The 18577-nt window shown below is 45.3% G+C and overlaps 1 protein-coding gene across 1 annotated transcript in view; it reads left to right on the forward strand.

Annotated features, from left to right (window-relative positions):
* ncam2 (neural cell adhesion molecule 2) overlaps nt 1-13269 on the forward strand; it is a 189199-nt gene extending 175930 nt beyond the window's left edge. The window contains exon 17 of the mRNA XM_079296703.1: nt 10979-13269. Coding sequence (XP_079152829.1) covers nt 10979-11093 — 115 coding nt within the window. The 3' untranslated portion in view covers nt 11094-13269. The remainder of the gene's footprint in view (nt 1-10978) is intronic.
* The last annotated feature ends 5308 nt before the right edge of the window (nt 13270-18577 follow it).

Consider the following 18577-nt stretch of genomic DNA (forward strand, 5'->3'; position numbering starts at 1 on the left):
AACAAGAGTAGTCCTACTCACTGCAGCAGAGGCTGAGATACCCCCAATGACATCATCAGGGGTATCGACTTAACTGACCGCTTAAAGGGATAGTTTGGATGTTTTTAAATGGGGTCGTATGAGGCACTGAGGGAGTACATGTGACTTCATGCACATTTCAGAACATGCAAATACTTGTTATAGCCTCACTAGCTATGCGGAGACTTGTTGTCCTGTTAGTCTGTATTGTAACGCTGTTGCAATCGTCATCTGCAGAGACATTTGTTCCATAATTTATAGAATTGTTCTTTGAGCTAGTGTGGGGGGATTGAAGCATCGCTGTAGCCATCTAAACATCTGTAGCACTGAGCTGCAGTGTGCATAATGAGATGCCGCTTGAGATAATAGAACGCTCCGATCCTCTTACTGAGTTTGCAAGATGCCAATAGTGCCAGTCTGAAGAGACTTAGTGGTAATAAGTATCTTCAGTGACCAGCAAACGCTCCGCAGCAATATCAATGCTATCGATACGAGTGTACACAGTGATGAATAGCATGAGGGTGATACGTGGCACGGCTTAGCTTTGTGTTGGTGTGAGCTGAGAAGTGTTTGTGTGTGTAAGTGGTGTAGGTGGACGGCTCTGACAAACTTTGAAAACACGGGTTTCTGGGTCGACGAGGACACTGTCGGTCTTCCTCCGCCTGGCTTCGTACCTCGATGTGGTGCTGGAGCCCAGCAGGGAGCGGCCAGCGGCCAAGTGCCCTCGCAGTGCGGTTTAAACCCTGAGCCAGAGCTGACCAGCGGACCATCAGCGGACAAGGTCAACCGGGACACGCTGGGCTTTGTAATTGCCTCAGAAAAACAAGTTGAAAGGTGTTTGCAGTGGCCCCATTGACTTCAAAAGTCCATCCTCACTTCCAGTTTTTTTGAGCATCAAGTGTAAGTTGCTGTCAGTGGGTCCAGTGGGCAGATGAAAAAGAACAGTGGTTTGTGCAGCGGATCTGACTCCAAGTCTGCTGTTCAATAAATCCCTTTAAGACCTACGCCGAAAAGTGGCCGAAAATCTACTTTTTTTTACTTTCGAGTCTTTGCAAGTCTCATTGTCTATAATTCTGGTTCTGCTCCCGCTTCTTATCAGCTCTGTCTCGAGGCATTTTTCTTCACATTCACTGATGGTGATAGTTTTAGTGGCAAATCCAGTCCCATCCTGTCAGTCAGTGGTCCAGGATTAGATTTGCACACCAGTCTGGCCCTTCACTCACCTGCCAAGCCCCTGAGGGCCAGCGTCACACAGTTCAGTCTAGACTCGACTACAGAACTGCATTTGGTATTGTTGGAATAGTTCTGTGCTGATGTTCAACTATCGGGTCACAAAAAGTTCATGTTGAATGCTTTAAATTGCTTTTTTAATCCAGATTCGGAAGTCCATATATTGACACAATATGATACCGTATAACGACACAGTGACAGTTTACGTGTTCTGGCGATGCAGGAGAGTTGTGTGCTGACGTCAGTGAACAGTTTGCCGTTTCCTAAGGCGTCGAAGGTTAGAAGAGGAAGAGAGGCTCACTGACAGAGTGTCTTCATACTCTGATGACTCATGGCACGAAATGACAGGAGGATAGCTTCTAGTTAAGGCTCCTGTATCCTGCAGCGATCTTTTTCTGTGCCAAACACTGCATGCTGATACATCAATTGGGTTGCGATATGATAACTTTATTATTTATACAGTGCTGGATTCATTTTCTGTCCACTAACATGTGGTATGAAACGAATAAAGAGAGGAACTCAGTGTGTAAACAACTGTTTACTCAAACACACAACTACCTCACAAGCTGAAGCTGAGTACTGTCAGTAACGCAGATATTTAAGGCTTCGTTACAGAGGCTCCTCTGGTGCTCCCCACTCTAGGCGCTGCTTTCGATGTTCGATGTTTCGAGTGTCTGTGTCTTTTTGATGGCGTTTCTTGTGGTCTCTGTTGTGTTTGGTGCAATATGAGCTGTGTAGTTGACGTGTCTTCCATCTGCCCTTCTCTATGAATCTGAATATTGTTCTTGCCATTAGTTTGTGAATCAGTGTTTTTGATGAGTGGAATCACAATCTAATACAACACGTATCATGTATTCATCATGAGCTAGAAAAATCTCTGGCATCCCCTATAATTCAATTATTACATTTTGTCATTCTCCATAGGTCTGCATGCAAAGTGACACTGCCTGTGGGGATGAGACTGAACCTAACAAACCAGAGTGTAAGAAACGCAGGATCCAACATCACATCTCTTCCAGTCGATTTGGAGTGTTGCTTTTGATGAGATGGGAATGTGTCATGTTCAGTGAAACAGAGGAGTAAATATCACACAGGGGGCAGCAGAGTGTGTTGCGTTCAAATTTACTGATGCGTCAGCAGTTACTTCCCCCAGCGTATCAACTTTTTAATGAAAAAATATGTTGATATGTTGGTTCACTGAATGCATTAGCGGTGTCCTTGATTTGGCATCCACACTCAAGAGAGAGAGAAGATCAGGCGGCCAGACCTTCCCATATGTTGAGAAAACCTACGTCCAAGCTGGGTTTGCATGAAGCTAATGGGACATGAAATTGGTTCCTCTGTGCAGCAACTTTACCATCCAGCAATCAGCCAACGGGGAACCCCCCTCTGGCAGCTGAAATATTTGGGCTTATTACAGTTCAGTATCACGCAGGGCTACTGTTTTACATTCATGATCTCAGTGAAAAACCCCTTGGCGTTGGCAAGCATCTAGTATGACTATTTGGGGGATGAGTTTGTGCCTTTTAAAATTGACTATTCACTGTTTGTCATAAAAAATCCAATATTGTAAAATCATTGACACTCAGGCAACATTGGGGCTTTAAATTGAGGTATAAATACTTTATTTAAAGCTCCATCACATACATTTTAGGCGTTACGAACTAATTCCTATCTAATATTTCCATCCATCCATTTTCCTCCGCTTATCCGGGGTCGGGTCGCGGTGGCAGCAGGCCAAGCAGGCTGACCCAGACCTCACTCTCACCGGCAACATGTTCCAGCTCATTCTGGGGGATCCCGAGGCGTTCCCAGGCCCAGCTGGATGATGTAATAAATGTAATCCCTCCAGCATGTTCTGGGTCTGCCCCGGGGTCTCGTCCCAGTTGGATGTGCCTGGAAAACCTCCAGTGGGAGGCGTCCAGGAGGCATCCTGATTAGATGCTGAACCACCTCAGCTGACTCCTTTCGACTCGAAGGAGTAGCGGCTCGACTCCAAGTTCCCTCCTGATGACCGAGCTCCTTACCCTATCTCTAAGGCTGAGCCCGGCCACCCTACGGAGGAAGTTTGTAGCCGTGACCTTGTCCTTTCGGTCACGACCCAGAGTTGGTGACCATAGGTGAGGGTAGGAACGTAGATCGAGTGGTAAATTGAGAGCTTTGCCTTCCGGCTCAACTCCCTCTTCCCCAAGACATTCCGGTGCAGCGCCTGCTTTACTGCTGCAGCCGCACCGATCCGCCTGTCGATCTCCCGCTCCATCTTACCCTCACTCGTGAACAAGACCCCAAGATACTTGAACTCCTTCGCTTGAGGTAGGCACTCCGTCCCCACCTGGAGGGAGCAATCCACCGGTTTCCGGCAGAGCGCCATGGCCTCAGATTTGGAGGTGCCAACTCTCATCCCGCCGCTTCACACTCGGCTGCAAACCGCCCTAGTGAATGCTGGAGGTCACGATCCGAGGAGGCCAACAGGACCACATCATCTGCAAACAGCAGAGAGGCGATCCCGAGACCCCCGAACCTGACGTTCTCCACCCCCAGGCTGCACCTAGATATCCTGTCCATGAAAGTCACGAACAGGACCGGTGACAATATAATAGTGAATCTAATATTTGATTAAATGCAATTTAAGTTGAATATTAGTCAAACCTCAAATGAGGGAAGTTTTAAATTCCGCTCATGGATTAATGTACGAAACATCCAAAGACATTTGATCTCGTATTTTCAGCGACCCAGTGAAATATTTTGAGTTTGCTCTCTGTCGGAGCACATGAAACCTTGAAAATGCAAATGATTCTCTGTTTTATGGCTAAGAGAGGAGATAGAGCAGAACCTCGAGTCAAGCGGCATCGACAGATGGTTTATGCTTCCTCGTGCAAGGTGACGAACAAGTCCTGAATGATTAACAGGACCAGTTACGAACTAATTCCTATCTAATATTTCCATCCATCCATTTTCCTCCGCTTATCCGGGGTCGGGTCGCGGTGGCAGCAGGCCAAGCAGGCTGACCCAGACCACCCTCTCACCGGCAACATGTTCCAGCTCATTCTGGGGGATCCCGAGGTGTTCCTAGGCCCATCTGGAGGATGTAATAAATGTAATCCCTCCGGCGTGTTCTGGGTCTTCCCCGGGGTCTCTTCCCAGTTGGATGTGCCTGGAAAACCTCCAGTGGGAGGCATCCAGGAGGCATCCTAATTAGATGCTGAACCACCTCAGCTGACTCCTTTCGACTCGAAGGAGTAGCGGCTCGACTCCAAGTTCCCTCCTGATGACCGAGCTCCTTACCCTATCTCTAAGGCTGAGCCCGGCCACCCTACGGAGGAAGTTTGTAGCCGTGACCTTGTCCTTTCGGTCACGACCCAGAGTTGGTGACCATAGGTGAGGGTAGGAACGTAGATCGAATGGTAAATTGAGAGCTTTGCCTTCCGGCTCAGCTCCCTCTTCACCAAGACATTCCGGTGCAGCGCCTGCTTTACTGCTGCAGTCGCACCGATCCGCCTGTCGATCTCCCGCTCCATCTTACCCTCACTCCTGAACAAGACCCCAAGATACTTGAACTCGTTCGCTTGAGGTAGGCACTCCGTCCCCACCTGGAGGGAGCAATCCACCGGTTTCCGGCAGAGCGCCATGGCCTCAGATTTGGACGTGCCAACTCTCATCCCTGCCGCTTCACACTCGGTTGCAAACCGCCCCAGTGAATGCTGGAGGTCACGATCCGAGGAGGCCAACAGGACCACATCATCTGCAAACAGCAGAGAGGCGATCCCGAGACCCCCGAACCTGACGTTCTCCACCCCCAGGCTGCGCCTAGATATCCTGTCCGTGAAAGTCACGAACAGGACCGGTGACAATATGATATTGAATCTAATATTTGATTAAATGCAATTTAAGTTGAATATTAGTCAAACCTCAAATGAGGGAAGTTCTAAATTCCGCTCATGGATTAATGTACGAAACATCCAAAGACATTTGATCTCGTATTTTCAGCAACCCAGTGAAATATTTTGAGTTTGCTCCCTGTCGGAGCACATGAAACCTTGAAAATGCAAATGATTCAGTTTCATGGCTAAGAGAGGAGATAGAGCAGAACCTCGAGTGAAGCGGCATCGACGGATAGATGGTTTATGCTTCCTCGTGCAAGGTGACGAACAAGTCCTGAATGGTTAACAGGAGTTGTAAATGAGAAGCAGGACAACCCTGTGAACTCAGGAAATGAGTAGCCCTCAGCTAAAGTGTGCTAATAAGGGCCTGCTGGTCGCCTGATACAGATCTTCTTAAGTCTACATCGGCTTTCTCTGGTCATGATACAATCTGTTGGGAATGAAAGGGTGTTTGGGTTATCAGCATTTAAGAAACTGAATTCTTGACATCAATAGAATTATTAATGTAAGTAACAGTTATTAATTATTTTTAATAACGACGGGGAACCACCCTGCGAACAGGGACCAATAACCAAACGATAAAACTAAGTCTCATAATTAGTAGTCACTCATAATGTCAATAGTCTGCATATGACTACACAGTCAGTGACAGTGAAGGGTTAAGTTCGAGCACAGGCTACTACATACAGTTTTCATTACACACATATGCACAAGTAATCACAGACGACTGCTCCTTAAAGTATAACAGAGTTTATTAAATCAAAATAATAAATGATCAAATCAATTAATACTGCAACCAACAAACGCTATCACACAATTGTATGTCTACTACCTAAAGTCAATTGAAGTGTGTGTGTGTGTGTGTGGAGGGGGTGTAACCTATTCCATCAGTGATGATGACAAACCAAGATGGCGGACAAAATGGCGGAGATGTGGCTATATGTAATCACGTGTGTGAGGCAATCGACTGCTAGGGGTTTCCCCAGGGGCATAGGCCCTGGCTATGTGTGTGCAGGTTAAGAGAGAGAGAGAGAAAGGAAAGAGAGCAAGGGGGGGGGGGGTCAAACTCTGCTGCGGTGTCTTCTGAGGATGAGAAACAGCTGGTCTTACACTGTAGAAGTCTACCGCTGTCGGGTTGAACTGCCGGCAGCTTATGCAGTGATAGCCACGGCTCTCACCTCACTCACAGAGTCGATTTAATGAAGAGAGAATAAAACAGAACGAAATGAAATAAATCAAAATAATCCCCAAACAAAACAGTCATAACAGGAAGCACACAATATGACGGACCCTGTGGTCCGTCAGCGATTGCGCAATATCTCAATATACCGAAACAGTGACTTAACACGACAAAATACGGTTAAATTAAGCTAAGCTACGCCCAGACACCGTGAACTCTTACTTTGAGACGCTTCGTTGCAAAGTGGAGTATGTTCGTGGAAGAATTGTTCTTTTCCTCGAGGAGCAAAGAGGGGGGCTGCTTTTCAGCAAGGCTTGTGAGCTGGTGCGACTTCGGTCCTGTCGTTCAGTACCTCCCGGTAATGATCGGTGAAGAAAGAGGTTTAGTCGTCCTTGTACCGTTGGCGTATACACGAAAGGCAGAGAACGAATCGCGGAAGTGATTCGTTCTAGCGGGGAAAGGCCTTAACTCAGAATGGAACACAGTTTGTTTCGACCAGCGAAATGGCACGTGCGCGCTGAGATGAGGGTGGATGAGGCCGATCGGTCCTCGTGAATCTTCTTGGAGACCGGACGGGGTCCAGAGCGAAGAGACCGATTTTCGCTGCGTTAGCGCTTATAAACGGGTCGGCACAAACAGCGGGGAGCGCTTGCTTGGCCAATGAAGAGTCAGCATCAGCTGGTGGCCGAAGGCTGGAGGTGTGGTCATCTTGAGTGGGCAACGGCTCTGACCCCAGGTCAGCTTTTGTGAGGAAGGAAAACATGTGAGGAGCTCAGCCAGCCAGTAGGTGGGGCCAGACCCCAACAAATCCAGTGCTCCAAATTCCTGACGGAATCAGAAAAACACTGGAACTGAGGGGCAGTGATGAGATATATCCAGTTCCTTATTGATTCCCCGTGTTAAACCTTCCCAAAAGATGCACCGTAGAAGACCGGATTTTGAATCTTTGATGGGCAGAACGGGGCTGCAACTCAATACCTTCATATTTTGCCCTTTCAATGTTTATTGTTGTCAGTGTCTTTTGTTGTTAAGTCATAGGAGCAAGCTTCTGCTGGGCGACATATTGCCTCAAGACGTCCCTAGCTGGAAATTCAGCACAGGGCTTTATTTCCAAAATGAAACGACAAAAGATTGACAACTTTTCATTTCACGCGTGTTGATATTTTCACTACGAATGTGTCCCTGTTGGTTTGTCAAAAAGTGTTTGTTTTATTCGTAGGCTTCAGTATTTGAGTGGCTGCAGCAAATACAACAGACTGATCAATTATTTTAAGTGTGTCCTGCTGATGTATAAATGCATCAAATATTACAACTATGTAGATAAAGCATTCAAACAACAATAAGCCACATGTGATAGCATAGAAGGAGGATTTATATCACTTTTTTAATACCCGCTGTCTAATTATGGGCCTTAAATGTCCAAATACAGTGAGTGTTACAACATGAATGCCTCGTACCAAGCTCTAGTAAATGTGAGAAGTTGTCACACTGCCACCTGCTGAATTACTGGAAACGAGATGAGAGGAACATGCGTGCCTGAGAAGAGGCAGCCAGCCAATCAAATGGCTCGTGCTTAATAACACACCAATGTATATTTTATCTTTTTTTTTCTTCCCTCAAAATGAATCAAAAGCAAATGGGAGATGTGCCAGCTCTGGGGTGATGTTATTCAGGTCGACACGGGCAGAAAAATGAGAGTGCAGCACTCAAAAGGTAACAGCAATGGGCCACGCTGAGAGAACAGTGACAAACCAGGACAAAGGAAAGCCAGTGGTGATGTTCTGAAAGGGATATTTTGATCAAATGTTGAGGAGCAGCTCTCTTATACTGGAGACCCGGAGTCGGATCAGTACTCCTGGGACTTTAGGGGGAACTTGGGATCGATGGTGGTCTGCGTATCACGTGTGTTTCGGTTTAGGCTGCAAATGTGTTTTTTTCCGATTTTTTTCAAAAGGAACCCCCAACCCAGCCGTGTAGCAAAAAGCAGTGATGTAGGTTACCAAAAGTAAGCTAATCAATAAGGTTATGAGTAAGGCAAAGCAAGGCAAGTTTAATTTGTTAGATCCGAGGGTTCTCTGGCCCGATACGGGGCTGCCTACTGACTCAGCTCTCTATGAAAAGATTGGCAAGCTGGTGTTCTTGCGAGGAAACTCGCCTGGCTCTGCTAACTACCGTTACTCCTGACGTCTACCCTGCTTCCTCCGGTAAATGCGTACTCGGCCGAGGGGCCACCCTGGCCCCGGGCGCTCCTACCAGTCGCGTCAGTTGTGGTAGCTTCCTCTTTTGGATCCGTGCTCTTGGTAAATTGCCAGGTTTGGTTTTAACGGCTGGGATTACATATAAAACCGTAAGGGATTGTTAAGTGCTCAAGAACTCAGTTGTTAGACATACAATAGATTTAACTTTTTACTATCACGAGGAACATTTACTACTTAAGCAAAATGAATGCACTTGAGAAATTTACTTTAAATGCAGGTTAGATATTTATTGCAAAATATATTTAGCAAGGGCAAAGCTTCAGCTCACATAAAATAATAATACTACACATGATTCCACACCTTCAATTCTTTGATTATACTCATTTGTTCTGATGCCGAGTCCACTCGGTTGGAGCTGGATTTCAAGAGTGCGATGGAAAGTTCTTTTTTGGCGTTGTCAGGGGCGAGAGTCTGGCCAGACCCTCCTCGCTCCTTCCTGCGCGGCAAACGAAGTCCGTTCTGCGACCCTCGATGCTCAGTACAAAGTCTCTCGGGCGGCTGTGGTTCTTTCGTTGTCCAGTTGTTAAAGTTGAGCAGGGGGGGATAGGTGGTTCTTCGTCTTTCAATCTTTGCTCACGAAGGGCCGTCTTCTTCTCTCTTCTTTCTTGCTTCTCGTTTCTTCTCACTTGCTTCTCTCTTCTTTCTTCTTTCTTCTTTCTTGAGCAGAGACGAAGTCCACCGATGCGTCTGTCGAGCGAAGTCCAGGGTCCTCTCAGGTGGCGCACTAGGATGGCTCTTACGACGTTATCCCACTGGCCGTTAGCGGGTCACTTCTTTTATAATACCTTTTGGGTTATCTTGACCCCCCCCCCCCCCCCTTTCTCACTCAGCACCTGATCATTCTTCATCATAATGTGTGTGTGCTTATGCTGTGGATGTGTGGAAATCACCTTGCCTCCCGTAGGCCTGATTTTGCAATCCTAACGTCTCTGCTTCTTCACATAATTATCACAATCACAGTTACAATTCTAATCACAGTTACAGTTATCGTGATCACAGTTACAGTTGCTAATCGCTTTATTTAGCACACGCTTGCTTATAAAATAATTATTGATCTCATCCTTCCTCATTATTATGCCTTGTGCCTTTATTTCCCCATCCCTTGAAGCCAACACCTTGCTTACCTCCTCTATCGCCGCACTTTCGAAACTCACACAGACCGCACTCTTACTCAGATACACCTATTATTATTATCAGGTTGGCATTTGTTAAAATCACTTTACATTTGTTATGTAATACATGCTTGCTTTAAAATGATTATTAGATTTCATCTTTTAACTCTTAATTTGACGCTTTGTGTCCCTTTAACCTAATTTACAGGCCTACCATATATTCCTCATTTAAGGCTGCTCTCCTGGGATCTCAACTCTTTTTGACAATTTGTATAGCACATTTCAACAACAAGGTAATTCAAAGTGCTTCACATAAAACCATTAAAAGCATCAAAACATAAGGCAAAAGAAAAGGAGATTTAAAAACAATTAACATTCATTGCATTAAAAAAGCATTAAAGAAAGAGCATTAAAAAACAGTGTAAGAAATAAAATAAAATAAAATGCAGGAAATTGATGAATATATTAATTGAATGTGGTTCAATTAAAGGCAGCAGCAAACAGAAAAGAGTAATGTGAACGCACTAGCTGAGTCAACGTCAGCTGTGCTAACTTTGGAAATAACTGAAAGGCTTATTTTGGATTCTTTGAAGTGGCTGTATGTGAGGTGAAATGAGTGTTTTGTGAATGAAGTCTGGAGCTACAGAATTATATAATAACTTCAAAATATAATGGACCTGCCCTAATATATTTAAATGAAGCAAGCCATATACCTGGTGCTTATAGTCAGCATTTACTTTTTCAGTATTTCACCAAGACCGCGATCGGCCTCCAGGATCTTTCTTTGCCCAGAGAATCTAGCAAAGTCATGTTTGGTCGTGACTTCTCATGCACAGCATCTTCCTCAGCCAGCAGATATCTATGCATCGATGTGGTGTCCAGCCATCCAGGTCAAAGTGAAGCATGAACATGAATACTGTGTTTCTTTAGGTCTGTGTGCAGCCCTGTAGAGGCTTTTATATTTAATATCCCTGCTGCCTTTTCACTTCAATTTCATTCAGCTTGATTAATCCCAAAGGGGGCAACTCATTCAAGCACCGAAAGGTCTGGTGGGCTCTAAAGCAAGAGCATTAAGCCCACACACTTTCATGGCAGTAATTCAGTACTAATTTAGCGAGCATTATTTGTCTGTGCCTGCTTCAAACTAAAACATCCTCTAGGTGGTCACTCACCAGTCTGTGCCTGTTCACATTAAGTGTATGTGTGCTTTGAGTTCCTGTAATTACCCAGCAACGATGTGCAAAACTCAAATCATTTTCTGTTTTTTTTCCTCTTTCTTTGCTTTTTTCCCCTCCACAGGAAGCTACCGCTGAAGGAAGAAAATGGAAAAGAGTCTCTCAAACCGGATACGATTGAAATCAAAGTGCACAGTGACAACAGCATCCACACTAAGCCCTTCATCAGCAAAGCGTAAAAAAAAAAAAGGGGGTCGCTTCGCCACCAATAGAACATTCGGATCACGAGACCAAAACCCAGAGAAACCACAGCACTGGAAAATAGTGGCGTAAAATACCATATCTGTTTATAACAATGCCCCAGTGACAGGCATGTGTACATACAAATAATAGGGAGGAAATAGAGAGAAAGGGTCAACCTTTTAGACACACAGAGTGATCAGTGTGTCATGTTCTTAACAAACATGGCATCAGTGGAAGGCTCTTGTTGATCAATGATTGTATTTTGTTTATTTTATTTTTGTCCCACGTTGGTTCATAACTTCTGATTTACAACCGACATCGGACTTTCATGCATCAGCCCCCACTCGGACTGAAGCATTGCCGCTTCAGCTGACTTCACTCCCGCTAACATTTCAAGGGATAAACATTGTAACAAACAGGATTTGGTGATTCATTGTTAAGAGGAATTTGATATTTGATGAAGAATGCTTTCTGAAGGGCATCATGGTTTGTGTTGCAGGAAGTATACAGCATAATACCACACATGTGCATTGATGCCATTGTTAGGGACTTATTTTCTGTTAACTCTGAATATTGTTGACGCTCATTCTCTAACAGTGTGTGCATAAGTATGTTTTTGTCATCTGTGTTCAAACTGCATATGCCGATGTGCGCTGTGGTGTGCAGCTTTAGTAATGAAAAAAACTAGATGTGTTAAAGGCCACAAATGCCCTGAGTGGTGTCATGTAATTGTTGCTATGTGAATAGTGGGACTCAAGGCACGGGACCAACAGAGTTAAGGTCTGCCGATGAGAAATAAATCAGTATGTGTATCATGGATGTTTTTAATGTTACCTTTCTATATTCATCCAGGTCTCAGATCGGCCTGTGATGCATTTTTTCCCCTCAAAACCATGTTTGGTTTCCTGGTCTGATTGCTATTCTCTCTGATGTTGTCATGTGTTGTACATAGGTGAAAAAAAAAGAATATTTTACAGAGCTTTTATGTAAATATACCCTAAAGGATGTGGCTTTTTTCAAAATGCAAGAGGCTTGGCTTTTTTTGTGAACGCTCCTCAGATGGTTAGGCTGCTAAAGCTAAAGCTGTTAGGTCTTCTTTTGTTTTTTTTCTTCTTCTGTTGTGTTTTAGTCCAAAGTTCAGTGATGGTGTAATTCTGCTTTCTCTCGTCATTTGCTTTCCCTCAAGAAAATCCATGCCCTACGGCTATTTCACGGTGTTTCAATGGAGACGGTAATTACTGCATTAGTGTGCCTTCTCTTTTGTTTCCTCCCCCCTTGTGGCCCAATGCCACCGCAGCAGTGGAGACCTTCAGATGATTTTTGATCGTGCTGCTTTTTTTCCGCCACAGAATGTGTCGGAAGATTGCGTTTTTATCGTGGTGCTGTGAATTCTGGGGAATGTAGTCTTAGGATTGTGGATTGTAGTCGACAGCGCTGGACAGAAACAGACGTGTGTAACTACCTAGTGCGACGAGATGTCAGGTTGAAACTCTGGAGTGATGGGCTGCAGAAATCTGGTTTTGATGCAGCGCGTGTGTGTGTGTGTGTGTGTGGGTTTGTGTGTGTGTCTGTGCATACATGCATGAGTGAGTGAATATTATTGTCATCAGGTTGCATGTATGTCTGTTGAATGTATCTGCACATACTGTAAATCAATCTGCATACGTTTGTGAATGTGTGCCCATTTAGATATTTCACAATAAGAGTCCCAATTTCAAATAATACCTGAAGTTTAAGATTCAATCTTAAGCTACTCTGCCATTTATTTAGTTGTCATTTATTTGTTAGCTTAATTATCTATTTATATTCGATAAGAAGTGTAATATTGAGGACACTTTTCAGTCCCATGATGCAGCTCTGCGAGTCTTATTCAGTAGTTTATGGGTGACCACGTGCCAAGTATGAATGTCGGAGTGCTGCGAGTGTGTTCCTCTTTGAGTTGGCGAGAGCTGTCACCCCGAGTTTCAGAGTGCGCTTCGACAGATACAAACTGATGATGTAGTTCTCGACAGTGATTAATTCCCCAGGCTGCAGCACTCAATGCCTCTGTCCTTTTTTCTGAAGGGGGTAAAACAGCTGTGCTTGAGCTCAGTGTACAGTGTGTGTGTCCTCTTTGTCCCCATGCTCCCTTGTCCCTTGGACTGTCCCTGCTGAGTGTGCTTTGTGCAGGACGTGGGAACTATTGATGTCTCTCTGTACGTACCTGTGGAAGACTTGTGACTCCTGTCATTTGCCGCTATAAATAAACATGTCCTGGTAGAACAGAGTGAGACGTTGACATTCATTGCTTCATTTCTGCCTTTTCAGTTGCTCTCCAGCTTGTTTTGTGGGTGTGCAGAAGGATCACACAATAATATTTGAGCTGCTTTCAAAGGTATTTTACTTTATTTTGTTGAAAAGTACCTTAAGATGATGCTTTAACATTTCAGTAGAGTGATGCAGGAGATAAAAAAAAATAGATGTTTGGGACAATGTGACGCTACAGCCATATAATGACATAGTGGTACATTTTGGAGGGATAATGTTGCTTTTAACTCCCATAAAGGGCAGTTTATCTGCTTCCACAATCAGAATCATTATTTATTATTATTGAACTTTTAGAAGAAAAACATGTCATTATAGCCTCATGTAAAATACTGGTATTGCCTTTTTAAGCTCAAAATATGCTTGAATTGTACGACTTTTTGTTTTAAATAACCTTTAACTTTTTAAGTTTTCAGGCAACAAACAAGGCTACTAATAAGTCCAGAGCCGCTCACATTGCAGGTAAAGCCGCGTGACGAAGGACGGATGCAAATGTTTCAACGACTGCGGCTGCTGAGAGCAGAACGGCTCCATCCAGATCTGCAAGAAGAGTTGAAAAGGTGAGCGCACTTGGCAACGTGCCTCGATTTTTTGATCGTTTGACTTTTCAGCAGATTCCTGTAGTCCCCAATACTTAAGCATTTCTATCAGTGAGTTCAGCAAAGACGCATCACTTAGCATTTCTATGAAAGCCATTACGTGCTCGCGTCCTCATTCATCTGGAGCTGCAGCAGAATGTGCTACAACACAACTTGTCCTGCATTCACATCTGTCAAACTCAATATGACCCTATTAATAACTGGCACAAAGAGGAGGGACTGAGCATTCCTAATAGCTTCAAGAACTTGCTGACTTGTGTTTTATGAATTGAAGATGAGGTCAGTTGGGCGCATCTTCAATTGGCTTTGGGAGCAGCACATACAGGAAACATTGTGCTCTAACAACAGGGAGAGGAAGTGGAAACATAAATAGGTGAGGAATGAAAAGAAAGCCGCATCACCTCTATTGTTCTTATTAAAAGCAACTAAACATCAAGCCATAAAGCAGTCCTCATGCTGTCTGTTCTGCAGAGCTTGACTAGAGATATACCGACTCAACACATTTAAACCTGGGAGAACAAACAATCTGCAGCCACTGGGTCAAGTTCTGAGAAAACACGTATTTTATTCTGCGCAGGTGCATCAGCTTAAATAGACAGTCACATGACACACTCACACCTGAAATGCATTGGCAATAATTGGGAGCACAATCAGTTGCTTCAATTAACACCCCCACTTGATCACACATTATTGACAACCATAAATCATACAAGGGGAAAAACATGGAAACCAACTGCACTTAACTGCACTTAACTGGCTATGCCCCAAACAAGAACATGGAAAAAGTAAGTAGCTTTGCTTTAGTAGCTGGTTTTGTCATCAGGTCAGCTACCATCCGGTCTGTTGGGCAATACTCCAAACATACTTTACAGTCATTAACAGTTGATCTCACAAAATGGTATTTTATATCAATGTGCTTACATCGCTGTCTGCTCACTGGATTCTTGGCTAATGCAATTGTACCTTGGTTATCTTCAAAAATCTTAGGTACATCATACAGACAGTCATCAAGATGTTCAAGCAGTTGAGATAAGTAAAGACACTCTTGTGTGGTTGCGGCCAACGCCATATACTCTGCCTCACAAGTTGACAGTGCTACCGTTGGCTGCTTTTTGGTCTTCCAGGAAATCAGAGGACCATTCTCACTCAGACTAACACAATAACCAGTTGTACTGCGTCTGTCAGTTGCATCACCTGCCCAATCTGCATCACTGTAAGCAAACAACCTCAGCTCATCACATTTTCTGTAACACAACATTTTGTCATTTGTGCCCTTCAAATATTTCAGTACATGCTTAACAGTTGTCCACTGCTCTTCTGTCGGCTCACTGAAATGCTGTGACAGTCTGCTTACAACAAAGCTCAGATCAGGTCTGGTGCATGAGGTTAGGTAGATTAGGCTACCCACTGCCTCTCTGTATTTTCTGGGGTCACCTAGCTTCTCATCAGTGTAATGCAGCTTTGGTTCACAAGGTGTTGACCTGGGCTTACAATCCTGCATATTAAACCTGTCAAGCAGCTTGTCAACATAGCTCTGCTGTGACATGGTCACACATCCATTACACTGGTCAAAAGTGATACCAAGAAAATTCTTCAGTCTGCCCAAATCTTTCATCTGGAACTTCACAGCAAGCATCTTTTTTACTGCTTTTAAAGCACTCTCATCACTGGCTGCAATAACCAGGTCATCAACCCAGATCAGTAGGATCACCTTGTCATGTTCCGTTTCTCTCTCATAAACACAGTGATCGGCTGGATTCTGTACAAACATATTTTCACATAGATAGTCATGCAACATTATGTTCCAGTTTCTACCTGATTGTTTAAGCCCATATAGTGACTTCTTTAGTCTACACACCATCTTCCCATTTGTCTGAGATTTTACATCATAACCCTCTGGCTGTTCCATGTAAATCTCACAATCAATTGGTGCATGTAAGTAGGCGGTTTTAACATCCATCTGATGCAGGATCAGATCCTCCTGGGCAGCTTTCTGCATCAACACTCTCACACTAGTCAGGTCGGCAGTAGGAGAAAACGTTTCTCCATAATCTACACCCATCCGTTGACTGTATCCCTTGGCTACATAGCGGGCCTTGTACTTGTCAGATCCATCAACATTGGTTTTGAGAGTATACACCCATCTACCCCCCACTGCTTTCTTGCCCTCAGGTAAGGTGGTCAGAGTAAATGTGTTGTTATCCCTCAGTGCCTTCATCTCCTCATCCATTGCATCTATCCACTTACTTGAGTTGGATGAAGACACAGCATCTCTGAACGTCTGTGGTACATTACAAACCATCCTGTAGCAATAATCAATGTTGATCTGAGCCTGATCACTCTCTATCCCATAGAAGTCTGGCCTCCTCCTCTCTCTAGCAGGGTATCTCCGTGGAGACTGGGATTCGGGCTTGACTCCACCTGTCTGTAGGCCTATCTGGCTTGGACCTGGCCTAGCTTCTGGGATGTCGTTCTGCTCGGGTTGGTCAGGGTCAGGTCTGGTTGCGTTAGACTGCACACCAGTGTCATCGTCGGACATGTCATCAGTCTGCTGTCCCTCAACACAGGACATGAACCTCACCAGTCGGTGCTTCATCACCTTCCTGCTGTCAGGGTAGTAGACCATATAGGCTGGACTGTTCTTGTCATAACCAACGAAGATGCCCTTGTCAGACCTTGACTCTAGCTTCTTCCTGTCCTGCCTGTAGGCGTAACATACAGTACCAAACTTCTGCATCCTGGAGACATTAGGTCTCCTTCCTGTCAGCATAAAGTAAGGTGTCTCTCTAGTGCGGTTGTTGAAACATCTATTCCTCACCACTGCTGCTGTCTGGACCGCATACGGCCATAGCTCCTTGGCTAACTGGCTCTCCAAGAGCATACATCTCGCCATGTCAAAAAGGGTTCTCCAGTTACGCTCAGCAGTGCCATTCTGGTGTGGTGAGTATGGTGCTGATCTTTCATGTCTGATTCTATTCCTACGCAGTAGAGCTTGGTAACCCTGCCCTGTGAACTCTGTACCATTGTCAGACCTGATACACTTCACTTTCCCATATGGGGCTGTGTCGGCTAGAAACCTCTCTGTGGCTTCTACAGTGTCCCTCTTGTACTTTAGATAGTACACAAACACTGCACTTGAATAGTCGTCAGTAAAGGAAAGTGCATACCTATACCCTTCCTTGGACTCTGGGTCAATGGGGCCTGACAAGTCAGTGTGAACCAGCTCTAAGGCTGATTTGGCCCTCACATCAGGCTTCCTGTTTCTGCTCTGAGTGAACTTGCCCTGAGTACACACTTCACATATCATGGGTTTGGACGCTTTACCCCTGATTGACATTCCATCCACAACATTCTCTAACTTCATGACATCATCAAAATTACAGTGCCCCAAAATCTCGTGCCACGTCTGAATATCATGACAGCTCATACATTGATCATCACAGTCATTGTTTACTGACACAGTAGGCAAATAGAACAGTCTGTTATGCTCATAAATGAGGAAGCGCGTACCGTCTCTATACTGCAAGACGTTTTCTCCTTCCTTGAAGATCACCGTTGCCCCACGATAAGTTGCAGCTCTCACGGAGAAGATGTCTTGGGGATACGAGGGGATGTACAGCGCCTGCTTCAGTGTGGTACTGAGGTGCCGCCCCCTGCTGTCGATCAGACACACCTCGGCGTCTCCTCTGCGCTCCGCGACCCCCGTGCAGCTTGTGCCATCGGCCAGCTCCACGCAGTGCGTCTCGGACTGGAATCGGTCATCGAAGTTCTTGAACTTCGCCAGGTCAGTGATGATATGCGCCGTCGCACCGGTGTCCACCATCAAGCCCTTTCTGGTGACACCGCTTCCTGGCTCGCTGGTCACCAGCTTGAACACGAAGGTGTTGTCATCCATCTCCTCGGACACTCCACGCGCGTTGTCCCGCTGCCACTGTCGCCATCCTCCTCGCCGTCCGGTACTCTCGCCCTGGCCGTACCACTGTTGACCACGCTGACAGTCTCTTACCTTGTGACCTCTCTGGCCACAACGGAAACACACAATGTCCCCGCTCTCGGTGCTGCGTGCACCTGCGCCTGCTGGGGCAGCCCTCCTTGGATGCGCCTGGGCCCTCATGACATTGTCGTCGGCCGCAGCTGTGCGCATACCTTCAGTGCTCTCATAACTGCGCAACTTAGTCTTGAACTCCGCAAAAGAGAGAGTCTCATAACTTTGAGTGATAAAAATGGAAAAAGGCTTAAATGAGTCTGGCAGCCCCTTCAAAATCATTGCAACCAATAGTCCATCGCTTAAAACCTCTCCAGCATTACGCAGCGCTGTGATCGAAATCTCAGCACGTATGACATAGTCAGTCACACTCTCACTACTCATCTTTTGCAAAGAAGTCAGTTCTGTATACAGGCATACAATGCGGGGCTTACCCTTGCCTGCATAATAGTCACGCAAAATCCTGAGCGCTCCACGCCCGTCATCCGCTGCCTCTCGCATGACCAGAGACAAACTTTTGTCATCAAGGAATTGGATCAGTTCCGCGTACGCTTCCGCGTTCTTCGCCGCATCCTCAGCCAGTGCGTTTTCT

Source organism: Melanostigma gelatinosum, assembly GCF_949748355.1.
Source record: "Melanostigma gelatinosum genome assembly, chromosome: 24".
NCBI classification, from domain to species: Eukaryota; Metazoa; Chordata; class Actinopteri; order Perciformes; family Zoarcidae; genus Melanostigma; species Melanostigma gelatinosum.